The 14,202-nt window shown below is 62.4% G+C and overlaps 2 protein-coding genes across 4 annotated transcripts in view; one reads left to right on the top strand and one right to left on the bottom strand.

The window, feature by feature from the left end:
- Positions 1 to 122: 122 nt before the first annotated feature.
- Positions 123 to 7,001, top strand: AMH (anti-Mullerian hormone). Its single transcript, XM_071451970.1, has 5 exons — positions 123 to 2,433; positions 3,426 to 3,598; positions 4,201 to 4,321; positions 4,469 to 4,661; positions 4,814 to 7,001. Exons 1-5 carry the CDS (start codon positions 1,896 to 1,898, stop codon positions 5,727 to 5,729), a joined length of 1,941 nt encoding a protein of 646 aa, XP_071308071.1. The 5' UTR covers positions 123 to 1,895; the 3' UTR covers positions 5,730 to 7,001.
- The window catches only part of JSRP1 (junctional sarcoplasmic reticulum protein 1), a 41,809-nt gene continuing 34,281 nt past the window's right edge, over positions 6,675 to 14,202 (bottom strand). The window contains exons 2-7 of one of the 3 annotated variants that reach the window (XM_071451958.1): positions 11,619 to 11,711; positions 10,028 to 10,213; positions 8,516 to 8,668; positions 8,367 to 8,429; positions 8,105 to 8,247; positions 6,675 to 7,985 (exon numbers count right to left, since the gene is read on the bottom strand). In XM_071451958.1, coding sequence (XP_071308059.1) covers positions 7,308 to 7,985; positions 8,105 to 8,247; positions 8,367 to 8,429; positions 8,516 to 8,668; positions 10,028 to 10,124 — 1,134 coding nt within the window. In that variant the 5' untranslated portion in view covers positions 10,125 to 10,213; positions 11,619 to 11,711 and the 3' untranslated portion in view covers positions 6,675 to 7,307. The remainder of the gene's footprint in view (positions 7,986 to 8,104; positions 8,248 to 8,366; positions 8,430 to 8,515; positions 8,669 to 10,027; positions 10,214 to 11,618; positions 11,712 to 14,202) is intronic. The other 2 variants (XM_071451957.1, XM_071451959.1) reach the window with 2 other exon arrangements.

Here is a 14,202-nt window from a genome sequence, read left to right as displayed (position 1 = left end):
GAAATTCTCTAAAGAGGAGGCAAAGGATTGGGAATCTCAAGGCATCTCCTTCCATCAGCTGTCTTGGCCTGAGGAATCCCCCTCAGGCTGTCCCATTAATTACCCCCCATTAATCAGTTTTGATTCAACCAAAGCCCTTCATCCCTGTTCATTCACTGAGGGGGGACATGGAAAGGCTCCTGTTTCTGATATTAAATCTTAGTTTATTGTTATAATTCATTAAGTGTCAGTACCATGCTGCAGCACCTGCTGCCACATGATTTTATTGTGTGCCCTCCTCCCACTGACAGCTCTGTTCAGGCAAGTTTTTAATTCTCTGTGGGTTTATTTATCCTGAGTGTTTCCTTCCAGCCATCACTTGGTTCCCATAAAAAAGCAGCACCAGCAGCAGTTCTGCCATTTCTCTGCCCTTCCCCAGGTTCCTGTCCCTGAACTGGGGGGTCAGTGAGTGAGGGCATGGCCAGGGCTGGGGTTCCTGACCAGTTCTGGTTGGTTGAGAGGCCATAGGAGCCCTGCAGCTGCACCCCCTTGCTGGGGGAACCAAAGCCTTCCTCTTTGCCAGGCTGAGATGGTCCCAGTCAGTTAAAAATCCCAGACTGGTTTGATGGGGAGGGACATTAAATCCCATCCAGTGCCACCCCTGCCATGGCAGGGACACCTCCCACTGTCCCAGGTGCTCCCAGCCCTGTCCAGCCTGGCCTTGGGCACTGCCAGGTATGCAGGGGCAGCCCCAGCTGCTCTGGGCACCCTGTGCCAGGGCCTGCCCACCCTGCCAGGGAACAATTCCTGATTGCCAAGATCCCATCCAGCCCTGCCCTCTGGCACTGGGAGCCATTGCCTGGCTCCTGTCCCTGCAGGCCTTGTCCCCAGTCCCTCTGGAGCTCTCCTGGAGCCCCTTCAGGCCCTGCCAGGGGCTCTCAGGTGTCCCTGGAGCCTCCTCTTGTCCAGGTGAGCACCCCCAGCTCTGCCAGGCTGGCTCCAGCCCTGGAGCAGCTCCCTGGCCTTTGCCAGCCCCTGTAGAAGTGACCTCAGACTCTTCCAGGCCTCATTGTGTCCATGTCCTGCTCCAGTTTGGGTGCTCCATCCTTTTCTGATGATCCTGAGCTCCAGACTGCAAATACTTGGAAACCCAGGGAAGGGTCTGGAACTTTTTTGTTGGGACATTTCCCCAAAATCAGGAACTCTTTTGGGATGGGTCTCCAGGATGGTTTAGACCACCTGGCATTGGCAATTCCAGCTGTTCCAGTGGGTCTGGGCAGCTCATGGAGGGAAAGGTCTTTACAATTATATTAAGAAATCTGAATGGTGTGTGTTGGACTTTCTAAGGGAGGTACAGAGTGCTCCAAGTCCTCAGGCTGCTGCTGCCCCTCATGATTCTCATTCCCAGGATGAATCCCTATTTCAGAGCAGCCTGTTGAGCTGCAGGGTGAAGGTTTTCCAGCCAGAAGAAGGAATGCTTTCCATACATTTAGTTTTTATTTCAGCCCATTATCCACCCCTCTCCCCCTCCTCCTGCTCTGGCTCTCTCTCCCCTCCCGGTGTTTCAGTGCTGATGGGGTCGTACGTGCCAGTCCCCATGAGGATCCCATTCCAGACACTCATCCTCCTTTAGAAAACATCCCAAGTCAAGGCCGTGCATCCCTCCGAGCCAGTGCAACAGCTTCGATCTTTGCACGTTTCCAAAACGAGCTGCAGACCCAAAAATAGAACAAAACAAAGTTTCTTTGCCACCTCCCTCGCTGCTCTGCAGCGCCACAGCCCCGGGGCGGCTCAGGGGAGGTGGTTGTGCCTCGGCCACTCAAGGCCACCCGTGGTTAAAAGGCAGAGCTGTCCTCCCTCTTCCTGCCGAGGATTTGGGATCCTGAGCTGCTCCAGGGAAGAGCTGAGGTGGCACCATGAGCGCTCTCAGGGGGCTCCTGCTGTGCCTGGTGCTGCTGCTCCCCTCTGCAGCTCTGCCCAGGAAAGAGGGAAGGGATTCCCTGCTGGAAGCAGAAGGGAGAAAGGTGGGAAATGGAAGTTCACAGGAGACACCCAGGTCCAGGAGGGCCACTCGCCTCTTCTCCAAGCCTGAGCCAAAGGGAGCCAGATGCCCGCAGGGAGTGGCTGAGGAGGAGGAGGAGGGCCCGGGCTGGCCCCTCTCTCGCCCGCAGCCCTGGCCCCTCGGCGGCCTGGAGGGGCCCGTGTGCAGGGTGAGGATGGAGCAGGACGGGGCCAGCCCGAGGCAGCTGGAGGTGGTGGGAGTGCTCAGCCACTACGAGAGCAGCTTCATCAAACTGCTGAGGCGGCGCCGGAGCTGGGACGGGACCTTCCCCGGCACCTTCGGGCTGTGCCGGCCCGGGGAGGCCGGGGCTGCTCCCCATCCCCTGCAGAGGATCCATGAGCACGTCCTGGAGCCCGGGCTGGAGAGATTCCTGGTCCTGCACCTGGAGGAAGGTTGGTGGGAGAGCCCTGCAGGCTCTGAGGTGGAGCAGGGAGGGCAGGGATGCAGGCTCGGGGTGATGGTGGTGCTGTTTGCTGGCCCAGAGTCAGGGATTTAAACACAGAATTAAATCTGGGGGTTGGGTTCCCTTTAAAAACAGCAAAGTGGTGGAGTGAAATGTTTCTGGGCATGTTTTGAAGGAGGTGAGGATGGCAGTGTGGCTCTGCCATCTGTTCAGCACCCAGTGCCACATTCCAGCAGCGTTTGGGACACGCTCTCAGGGATGCACAGGGTGGGATTGTTGGGGTGTCTGTGCAGGGCCAGGGGTGGGACTGGTGATTCTTGGTGATTCCTTTCCAGCTCAGGACATTCTGTGATTCTTGGTGGCTTCTGCTCTGCTCTCATGAGTGTTTCTCACTTTCTGTGTTTGGGTCCCCTCCCAGGTCTGGGGAGAAAGGAGGGGCTCAGACACAGCTGCTCCTGCTGTGTCGGGAGCCCAGCACCTGCTGATCTCCACTCTTGGGGCTGTGGAGCTCCTGCAGCTTCAGCCTTATGGGAAATTCTCAACACACATTCCCCTGTCCCATCCCGGGGGTGATCCCGGTCCTGGAGAGGGAGTTACAGCCTCCAATTTAATCCTTAACCTGAGGGCAGTGATTGTTTCCTTCATCCCGAAATTTTCCGCCACTCCTGGGCTTTGGATTTTCAGCTGCGCTCAGCAGTGCCGGGCAGTGGGGAGGTGCCTCTCCCCCGGGCAGTGGCCACAGCGTTCCCGAGGCACTGGAAAGCGATTTCCATGGGCTCTGGGGGAGGCAGCTCCCTGCCCTCCGGGTGCGGGGTGTGCCCGCTCTCCATCTCCCTGGAGCCAGGGACGGGATTTGCTGCATCCCTTCACCCCCTCGGCTCCTGTCCCGGTGCTCCGGTCCCTTCATGGGGACTGTGCTGGGCCCGAAGCCCCTTCCCCAGCCTCCGGAGGGGATTCACGGCCGTGTCTCCCCCGTTGCAGTGCAGTGGGAGGCGCAGGTGAAGCTGCGGTTCCAGCTGGTTTTCCAGGCGGAGGTGGGACGGGCAGTGGGAGAGCTGCAGGCGGCCGTGATGCTTTTCTACCTGGGCCGCCGGGAGGGCTCCGGGCACCCGCAGGAGCTGCTGGCCACGGGCCCGGGGCTGCCGCGGGACCAGGTGGGTCCGGGCCTTGCTGGGAGCAGGGGAGGGACGGGGTGTCCCAGTGCCGCTGTCATTCCTCCCAGTCCACTCTACAGCCCCTCCAGCTCCCTTTGCTATCCCCTCCCCATTCATTCATCCTTCCTCCCAGTCCATTCACCATCCCCTCCCAGTCCATTCACCATCCCCTCCCAGTCCATTCACCATTCCCTCCCAGCCCCTTTGTCACCCCTCCAGCCCTTGGCCAACCCTTCCCAGTCCCTTTGCGGTCCCCTCCCAGCAGCTCCGCCCCATCTCCCGCTCCCGCCGTGCCTGAAGATGGAGCTCTCGCCCTGCCCGCGGCTGCTGCAGGGCCAGCGGGGCTGTCCCGGTCCCCAGCCCGGTCTGGGGTCCTGAACGCTGCCCCTGGGCTGTTCTCGGGGTTCCCTGCACCCCGCGGCCCCCGGAGCAGCTCTGGGGCTGGGGACGAAGCTCCCAGCGCTCCCCACCCTCCCTGTGGCTGCTCCCTGGGCTGGGTGACCCGGAGCGCGCAGGGACCGCAGCGGGGGCTCAGGTGCGTGTGTCCCCCGTGATGTCGCACTCACGCCCTCGGGGTTTCTGTGGTTTCTGCCTCGGTGCAGAGGCTCTGCCTCTCCAGGGACACGCAGTACCTGGCCCTGGCAGCCGCCGCAGCCTCGGTCACCCGCAGCGCGGAGCGGCTCCGCTTCTCGGCTTCCCTGGCCATCCACGGCGGCACGGGAGGTAGGGACGGGGGACACCCTGGGGACAGCAGCATCCCCGCCCTCGTGTCCTCGCTTGGGCCTTTGGGGTCCTCTCAGGCCGGTGAGAGGTGGTGGGGACATGCAGGAGACCCCAGACCGACGTCCTCCCCTCTCGTGGCCGCTGCAGGTGCCCCCCTGCCCCGCACGGAGGTGCAGCAGCTCCTGTTCGGCTCCGATGACAAATGTTTCACCCGGATGACCCCGGTGCTGCTGCTGCTGGCCAAGTCACGGCAGCAGGAGGAGGAAGAGGAGGCTTTAGCCCCATCCTCCTACCTCTCTGCTGAGGGCGTGGTGGACACGGCTCCGTACCCACAGCTCAGGTCCGTGGCTGTCGCTGCGGGCACGGGAGAACGCAGGGGCTGGGAGATTGAAGTGGGACAGGGGCAGCCCCAGCTGTGGGACCAGGGCACAGCCTGGTGGGATCCCCGGGCTACACAGGGCCCCCGTGACTCTCCCTGTGCTCTCCTTGCAGCCCACCCCAGGCCGGTACCGAGGAGCTGCCGACTCCCACTGCCCCGGGCCAAGCCAACACCTCCAACCCAGCGCCCGGGGGCAGCGCCCAGTTCCTGGCAACCCTGACCCGCTTCATCCGGCAGCTCCTGAGCTCCTCCAGCGAGCCGCCCCTCCAGCCCAGCGCCCACCACTGGCTGGACTTCGAGATGATGGAGACCCTCCCTCACCAGCTGCTCAACCTGTCGGAGGAGGCGGCGCTGGAGCGGCTGGTGCAGTCGGAGGAGCCCTCGGTGCTGCTGCTGCCCCAGGACAGCGGGGCCGTGCTGGAGCAGCACCTGGGGGATTGGCAGCCGGAGGGCACCGTGCTGCAGCTGCTGATGGGCAAACTGCAGCTGGTCATCCAGGAGCTCAGGGACATCCCGGCTTTCCAAGCCAACGCGGCGCTTTTCCAGCACCTCCTGTCCTTCTGCTACTACCCCGCCGAGCCCGGGCAGGCCGAGGCGGCCGAGCGGGGCCCGGGCTCTCGGAAGCTGCGCACGCTGCTGCTGCTGAAGGCGCTGCAGTCGGTGCGGGCGCGCTGGCAGGAGCGCAGGAAGGTGCAGCGGCAGAACCGCAGCGCCCGGCAGCAGGGGCACTGCCGGCTGCAGGAGCTCACCATCGACCTGCGCGACCGCCACTTCGTCATCATGCCCACCATGTACGCGGCCAACAACTGCGAGGGGCCCTGCCGGCTGCCGCTGTCCACACGCATCCCCAGCTACTTCTCGCACACGGTGCTGCTGCTGGGCATGCAGGACCAGGGCTCGCCGCTGCGCAGGGCTCCGTGCTGCGTGCCCGTGCGCTACTCGGACCAGCTCATCATCAGCCTCTCCTCGGACGGGCTGGAGATCCGCAAGTTCCCCAACATGGTGGCAGAGGAGTGCGGCTGCCGGTGAGGCTCCCGCCGGCCTCCCCGCCCGTCCCGCCCCGGCCCCTCTCCCGGTTCGCCCTCCTGGCTCGGGGTCTGGTGCTTCTCCCGAGACGGGAGCTCCCGTGTGTCCTTTCCCCGTGGTTTGGCTCGTTAGCGTCGCTCTGGTTCTGGGTTCATCCATGCCTGTCCCTGGGGCTGCTCCCACTGGGGATGTCCCGTCCCGCTGCTGAGGGTGCCCGAGGTGCCTCTGCTGGGTACGTGGGGGAGGACAAGGCTTGGCAGATCCAGGCAGGACCATTCTTATTTATCCCTCACTCTCTGCTCCTGTAGTGGTTTGGAAGGGCAGCTGCTGCTTCCTCCAAGCCTTGCAGCATCCTCTGACCATTCCCCAGCTCGCGGGACCCCCCTGGCCACAGGGCTCCACCTATGACAGCAGAGCAAGAGGCCAAATCCCCTGGCAGAGACCAGCCCTGCCCTGGGGACACGGCTCTGTGTGAGCCTGGCCGTGCCCGGGGGCTCTCGGCGAGGTCACGTCTGCTCACCCCGCTCTGACCCCGCCGCCGGGGCGAGGGGAGGAGGGAGGGAGCGATCCCGTTACAGCTCCCGGCCTGCTCACACCATTAATGGGAGCGGGAGCAAACGGCTGCCAGAGCACCTGCTCCGTGTCCCCGCCGGCGTCAGCACGGGCTGCCTGCCCCAGATCATCTTCCAGCTGAGCCAAAGCCTTGGGAGCAGCTCCTGGGCTTGTCCTGGCTGCACCTCCTCGGGTTTTGCAGTGGGGAGGCACGGCTGGAGGTTGGTACCCACCAGTCTCACCTCACAGCCCTGCAGGATGAACCCTGAAAACACACACACACATAACCAGGGACAAAACACATAACCAGGGACAAGGGCTTTTCTCATTTTCCTTTGGTTTTTTTTTACCTTATTTTTTAAAAACATCCAGTTGAATACCTTATTAAAAATGAAAATAGTTTATTTTAACCACTGTTGATTTAGCAAATACTGAAACCTGCCATGGGTGGGGGCTGTGAACATCTCTGGCTGTGTGATATTGCTCTTGTGTTTCCTTCTTAAAAGCGACTCGGAGAAGGCGAGGCCTGCAGGGATCCCTGGGTGAGGGCTCCAGCCCTGCTCTGTCACCAGCACCTTCTGGGCCACCCCCAGTGATGGCACTGGGCTGGCTGAGGTCGAGGGTCTGTCCCTGATGTCCCTCTGAGGACGGCTGCAGCCTGGTTCCGTAACCCAGAATATTCTTCTCTCTTGATTTGCTTTCAATAAAACCATTAACCCAAGAGCTGCACAGTCTGGACACAACTCTGTTCACTGGGATCCCTGGAACCACGAGTGGAGGGGAACTGCAGAGGGGTTTTGGGTGGGGATGGAGAAGGCAGGAGGCCCAAAGAAGCTCCTTCCATGAGTCCTTTCAGGTCACCTTTGATGCAGGGGGACCCGAAGTCCCCGGGGAGGCTCATGCCAGGCTCCTGGGCTGCTCTGCTGCTGCTCGGGGGTCCTGGTGCTGCCCGTGCCCGGCGGTGGCTCTGGAGGGCAGGCAGGGGTGGGGTTGGATCTCCCTGGATCCAGCCCCGCGCCCACCCTGGCCTCAGTCGCGTCTCTTGCCCTCCCTGGCCCTGCCGTCCCTGCCCGGCTCCCAGGGCTTCCTGCCCTTCTGCTGCTTCCAGTCCCGCCTCGGGCTCTCCCGGCCGCCGTCAGCCCTGCCGGGACGGCCCCTCCACCCCTCCCTCCTGGACTCATCCCGCTCCCGCCGTTTCTCCTTCCTCTCCTTCCTCTCCTTCCTCTCCCGGTCCCGTTTCTTCTGGGGCTGCTGCTCCGGTTCCCGGGGGGCCCGGGGGGCTCGGCCAGCTCTGTCCCCCGCTGTCCTGTCCTTGGCTCGTGCCTCCCTCCGGCCGCTCCGCTCCGCATGGACAGCGCGGCCTTCCCGGGCTTTCTCCTTCTTCTCCTCCTTCTTCTTCTCCTCCTTCTCCTCCTCCTCCTCCTCATCCTCCTCCTCCTCATTCTCCTCTTTTTCTTCCTCCTTCTCCTCCTTTTCTTCCTCCTCCTCCTCCTCCTCCACCTTTTTCTCCTGCTTCTCCTGGCTCTTCTTCCCCTCCGTCACAGCCATTGGCACCTCGGGGACATCTGCAAGTTCTTCATCTTTGCCCTCATCCTCATCCTTGTCCTCATCCTTGTCTTCATCCTTGTCTTCATCCTTGTCCCCATCCTTGTCCTCATCCTCTGGTGTTGCACGGCCAAACCACTTCTTGAAGATCCAGGGTTCTCCCTGTGGGGACAGAGGGGACCAGGAACTGCTGATGCAGCCGAGGGATTGGGACCCCCCTCCATCCCTCCCCCTGGGGACAAGCTGCTCCCTGCCCCGGCAGGTGCCACCCTGGCCCGTACCAGGTTGCTGTCAGCTTCGCTGTCATCGTCATCGTCACCGTCTTCATCATCATCATCATCCTCCTCCACCGCGCTGCTCTCCGGAGGCGGCGCAGGCTGGGCAGTCACCGCCTCTGGGATCTCCACCTTGGGGCTCACAACCTCTGGGAGGGGACAGGGACAGGCACGGTCAGCTGGGGCTGCTGGGGTGGGACATCCCAGCCAGGGGCTCGCAGGGCCCTGTCCCAGGCCGGACCGGGGGATCGAGGAGGGTCGGACCCACCGGGAACGGGAGGGGGCGGAGGCTCCTGGCGGCCGCGGGCGAGTCCCTCCTTGGAGCATGGCGCTGCAAGACAGCAGGGGACAGCAGGGGACAGGAGGTGACAGCACGGCCTGGCCACCCCTTCCCGCTCCGCCCGGCTCCCCACTCACCTTGGAGCACCTGGAAGGTGACGCTGAGCAGGGCCACCACCGAGGCCACCAGGATGCACTTGTTGAGGGTGAGCCCTTCCCAGAGCAGCGGCTCCTCCGCGGGGTCCAGGCTGGGCGGCTCCGCCTTGCTCTGCACGGGGAGGCTCCTGGGGACTGGGACATGGAAAAATGTTACTGGGGGAACTGGGAGGAGGAAAAGGGCTCTGAGCGGGGGGGTGGGAAGAGCTCTTAACGTCCTCCTGCACAGCCGGGTCAGGGCAGGGACAGGGACAGGGACAGGGACAGGGAAAGGGACAGGGGACAGGGGCAGGGACAGGGGCAGGGACAGGGGCAAGGGCAGGGGCAGGGCAGGGACAGGGACAGGGATGGGGACAGGGACAGGGGCAGGGAGAGGGACAGGGACAGGGGCAGGAACAGGGACAGGGACAGGGGCAGGAACAGGGACAGGGACAGGGATAAGAACAGGAGCAGGGGACAGGGGCAGGAGCTGCTCCTGCCACGTGTTTGCAGTGCAGGAGTGGGGACAAGAGTGTCCCGGGGGCTGAGACCGAGGGGTTTGGTGACATTAGACTGTCCTGGTGATCAAGCTGGGAAAAGCTCTGCCCGTGCTCCTCCTCCAGCAGCAAATCTGGGCAGGATGGAGAGGAGGAGGTGGAGGAGGATGTGGCAGGTGCTGAGGAGCCCCATCTCCATCCCCGTGTCACTGATTTCCCCTTTCCATGGCCAGACAGCACCTCCCGGGCTGGCTGGGGACAGGGGACTGTGCCTCTGTGGCCACCTGGGCCAGGGTGGCCATTCTGGGGCAGGGAAGGCCTTTCCCACTGTTGAAGATTGCAATGCAAGATGTTTTCCATTGCCATCTGTATGGCAGATTACCTTTGTCAAGTGGGCAGTTTGCCTTATCTCTCTCTGAGTGACCACAATCACTCCTCCCTCGGGAGGGGACACCTGCTGATAACAGCCATTGAATGTCCCTGCATGGCTGATAAGAACTACAGCATCCCATTGGCAGATGTGAGCCCAGAGGGAGGAGCCAAGCATTCCTACCCGGATATAATCCAGAGGTTTTGAGACACCAGCACGGCTTCTCCACTGGATTTCCCAGAGGAACAGCAGCTGCCTCTTCTTCCCCTGGATCTTCAGAGGAAGATTCCACCCTTCTCTACAGGATCCCTGCTCCAGCAGAACCAGCCCTGACACTGCAGGAGGGCTGAGCCACAATTCAAATGGGACTGTGCCAACAGCCTGACCCACAGGGTGTCAGGTTGGGTTCTGACTCTGGCAGTGTTGTTTTAGTTCACTGCATTGTTTATTTTATCCTTATATTTTTTTCCCTTTCCCTATTAAAGAACTGTTATTTCCTGCTCCCCTATTTTTGCCTGACAACCCCTTAATTGAAAATTCATAGCAATTCAGAGGGGTGGGGAGGGTTCACATTCTCCATTTCAGGGGAGGCTCCTGCCTTCCTTAGCAGACTCCTGTCTTTCCAAACCCAGACACCCACACACCCACCTGGTGGCCCGGCAGCGCTGCCCTTGGCTCCCACCTTCTCCGCTCGCTTCTTCTCCGCCGCTTTCCTGTCCCCGCCGAGCGGGGCTGGCTCTGGCATGTCCGGCTCTGCCTCTCCTCGGGATGGCCCTGGTCCTGCTCAGAGAGGCTCTGCTCCTCTATTCCCTGCAGGGAGGGCACGGAGCGTGGCTGGGGGGACAGGGATAAGGACAGGGACAGGGACAGGGACAGGGACAGGGATAAGAACAGGAGCAGGGGACAGGGACAGTGGCAGGGATGGGACAGGGGGACAGGGACAGAGATAGGGACAGGGAAAGGGATGGGACAGAGACAGGGAAAGGGACAGGGACAGGGACAGGGAACAGAGGCAGGGACAGGGACAGGGGACAGGGACAGGGATGGGACAGAGACAGGGAAAGGGACAGGGAACAGAGGCAGGGACAGGGACAGGGACAGGGACAGGGAACAGGGGACAGGGACAGGGGCAAGGACAGGGACAGAGACAGGGGCAGGAATAGGGACAGGGGCAGGGGGGCAGGGACAGGGACACGCTGCTCTGGGGGTCCCAGTGCTGCCCCAGCAAGAGGCACCAACCCGGCTCCTGCAGCACCTGGGGTGTGTTCACCTCAACATCCTTAAAGCTGGGGTGGGTTTTATGTTATTCAAGCTGGATTTAGCCACGAGGCAGCCCTGGCTAACACATGGGTGGGCTGGTGGGACCCCCTGGCTGTGCCTGGGATCCCCCCGGGGCTGGGTTGGGGCTGCAGCAGCCCCCGGGGCAGGTTTGGTGTGTGGGGAGCCCAGGGAGCCGCGCTGTGCCCCGGGCTCCGCTGGCCGGGCTGGGCGTTGGTCGGTGCCACCAGGGAGAGCTGCCCACCGGCACGGATCAGTGACAGCGACAGCTGGGGGACCTGCAGGGACGTGCTGCAACCCTGCCGGGCAGAATGGCACTGCAGGACAGCCCCAGCCCGGCCCCTGACCCTGACCCAGCTCATGGATCCATCCCCAGAACCCCCTGCTGTCCCTTGGCACAGGGATCCATCCCTGGCACCCCCTGCCCTGGCACAGGGATCCATCCCTGGCACCCCCTGCTCTGAACAGGGATCTGTCCCTGGCACCCCCTGCTCTGAACAGGGATCCATCCCTGGCACCCCCCACCCTCCCCTGGCACAGGGGTCCCCCCAGACACCCCCTGCTCTGAACAGGGATCCCCCCAGGCCCCTCCATCCCTGGCTCAGGGATCCATACAGGCACCCTCTGCCCTGGCACAGGGATCCATCCCTGGGACCCCTCCCCTGGCACAGGGATCCTTCTAGGCCCCCCCACCCTGCACTGTCATAGGGACCCATCCCTGGCACCCCCTGCCCTCCCCTGGCACAGGGATCCCCCCAGGCACCCCCTGCCCTGGCACTGGGATCCATCCCTGGCACAGGGATCCCCCCAGACCCCCTCACTGCTCTGAACAGGGATCCATCCCTGGCACCCCCTGCCCTCCCCAGGCACAGAGATCCATCCCTGGCACAGGGATCCCCCAGGCACCCCCTGCCCTGGCACAGGGATCCCCCCAGGCCCCCTCCCTGCCCCGGGCACTCACATGGGCTCTGCTGCTCTCCCGTGGCTGTCGCTGCTCACCAGGGCGCTGCCATCTGTCACAGACAGGCACAGCTCAGCTCCTCAGGTGACAAACCTGGGCAGGTGGAAATCACCAGGGGCTGGGGGGTGTGAGCCCCTCGGGGACACCCCCAGCCTGCACAGAGGGGACATCTGGCCATGATTGCCCCATTGGTGTCACCCATGGATGCACAGAGGGGTCCCAGGTCAGGCAAAAAAAAAACCCCAGGAACTGAGGGGGTGCAAGGGGAGCTCTGGGACTCTGAGCCCCAAAAGGTCCCCAGCCTGGATATCCCAGGGGAGTGGCAGCCAAAGGGACAGTGACCTCCCTGCCAAGGCACACGGGGGGACCAACAGCCCAGGGAGTGCTCAGACACCCCAAAACCACTGGAGGGCCAGAGCCTGGCAGCAGGAGAAGGCCCAGCTCCCATGGAGCAACCAGAGCTCCAAAAGGAGCTCAGGGGAGCTCAGGGAGGGCTCTCAGGGCTTTTCCCAGCTGGGAAATGCAGAGCAAACTGAGGGTCCTCAGGAACACCAGGAAGGGCTGGGGAGGGGTCCTGGGGGTTTCTCTGCCCTGGGAGAGCTGCAGGGGTGGGAAGGCACCACAAGGTCCCAGCACCACTGGCCCCACCCTCCTGGCACCTCTGAGTCCAGGGCCTCAGGTGCCACATCCTCCCCAGAAGGAAGAATTTTTGCCCCCTTTGAGCCAGATTGAGTTGATTTTCCCCCTGTGGAACACTGAGAAAAAGAGATCAGTACCCAGGATGAAACCTACCACTCAGTGCTGGAAGCAGAACAGATAAATATGAGGAAACCTTTTGGTCATGATCTGCAAGATCTTTGCTTTCAAGAGGAAATAAAAAGAGTTTTTGGTTTATTTCAGTGATGTAAGTCTGGACCTTTCTCTGCTGGGAAGGGATGGAGCTGCCCCAGGACTCTGGTGGTGCTTGGGGGGGTCCAGACTCAGGGGAAGCACAAAGGTGGAGAACTTTTCCTCAAAGTGTTTCCCTGCCACGTGCTTGCCCTGTTTTTGAGCTTCTCAATCATTTACTTGGGTCTGGGGCACAGATGAGCACCAGGAAGGTGGAGGAGGGCCAGAGCCTCTGTTCCTTTCTCCCTGGCCATGATCCATGCTCCCATGGGGCTGGTGGCACACGGGTGTCCCTCAGTGCCTGAGGTCACCCTGTGAAGTGACACCTGAAGTGACACCACCACAAAGAACCATCTCTGCCAGGCTGAGCTGTGTCCTGCAGAGTCTCACACACCTCACCAGTGGCCAAGGAGCCTCTTCTGTCCTTCCCTGGCCGTCTCTGAGCTCTCCCTGCCCACTTGGACAGCCCTTAGGTGGCCTCAGGGCATCCCAAATCTTTCTCCAACACCACCCAGGGACAATGTCACCTGGTGGGACCCTCACCAAACTGAGAGGGGTCAAACACTGTGCCCACAGCACACCCCTGCTGGGCTCCCCAGTCCTCAGCTGAGCCCAGGGCCCTGTCACAGAGTGCCAGGCTCTCTGTCTCTACCCCTTGTGTTTCACCCTGAAGGAGGAGCCCAAACAGCCTCCAGACCCAGGGCAGGCAGGTGTCCTTCCCTGCCATGTGCCCCAAAGGCATTAACTCAGCCCCAGAGCTGACCAGATCCATGTCCAGCTCTGTCCCCATGGCCTGGCAAGGGGTGGATGCACTCTGGGGCTCCACAGCCCACACAGGATCCTTGTCCCCAGGCAGGATGGGCCGTGTCACCTGCAGGAACAGCCACCCTGGGCTGGTGACCCAGGGACAGCCACTGCCAGGCCAAGCAGGGCAGGGATGGCCACAGTGCCAGGGGTGGCTGTCAGTGCCATGTGAGGCCATCAGTGCCAGGGGTGGCCACCAGTGCTGGGGATGGCCACAGTGCCAGGGGTGCCCATCAGTGCCATGTGAGGCCATCAGTGCCAGGGACACTTTGCCCATGGCAGGGCTGGTCACCTGCAGCCCCCAAGTCCCTGCTCGCAGTGCCCCTGCCCAGGAGCGCACCTGTCCATCCATCCATCCATCCATCCATCCATCCATCCATCCATCCATCCCTCCCTCCCTCCCTCTCCCCCGCCCATCCCTCACCCCGCACTCCAGATCCGCCCGTAAAGGCTGAAAATCGCAGGCACTTAACAAATAATCAGCTTGGCTCTGCTGCCGCTGGGATTTCTCCTGCACGGGCTCCCGAGGTCGCCTTCACCGCTGACTCACGGCAAAGAAACTTCCAAAAATATCCCCTCGCCTGCCCCGTGTCCCTGTCACCCCCGGCCGGGGATGAGCCCCGTGGAGTTCATTCCCACACAGGTCCGGGCTGTGGCCAGGACTGCCCGGGGGCTGCAGGGTTTAAACCCCCCCACAGCAGCGTTTAAAAAGCCCCAGAAATCCGTACCTGGGCTCGGCGCCGCCTCCTCCTCGGCTGCAGCCCCCGGGCGGCCCCGGCTCTCCCGGGTAAAGAACAGCAACAGCTGCCGGGGGGAGCCGGAGCAAAATAGCGCCCAATCACCGGGGCTGAGAGCCACAAAAGGCAGCTCAGCCCCGGCCGGGAGCGCAGCG

Source organism: Agelaius tricolor, unplaced genomic scaffold (genome assembly GCF_023055355.1).
Source record: "Agelaius tricolor isolate 1412-34295 unplaced genomic scaffold, bAgeTri1.0.p SCAF_33, whole genome shotgun sequence".
Lineage (NCBI taxonomy): Eukaryota > Metazoa > Chordata > Aves > Passeriformes > Icteridae > Agelaius > Agelaius tricolor.
The sequence above is the reverse complement of the archived record's forward strand: the minus strand, read 5'-3'. Positions and strand labels throughout refer to the sequence as shown.

Excerpts from the sequence above, each read along its gene's own strand:
- AMH (XM_071451970.1), top strand. The coding sequence starts at position 1,896 with ATGAGCGCTCTCAGGGGGCTCCTGCTGTGCCTGGTGCTGCTGCTCCCC. Across the intron at positions 3,599-4,200 it reads CGGGGCTGCCGCGGGACCAG|AGGCTCTGCCTCTCCAGGGA; the intron begins GTGGGTCCGGGC and ends GCCTCGGTGCAG. Across the intron at positions 4,322-4,468 it reads CATCCACGGCGGCACGGGAG|GTGCCCCCCTGCCCCGCACG; the intron begins GTAGGGACGGGG and ends TGGCCGCTGCAG.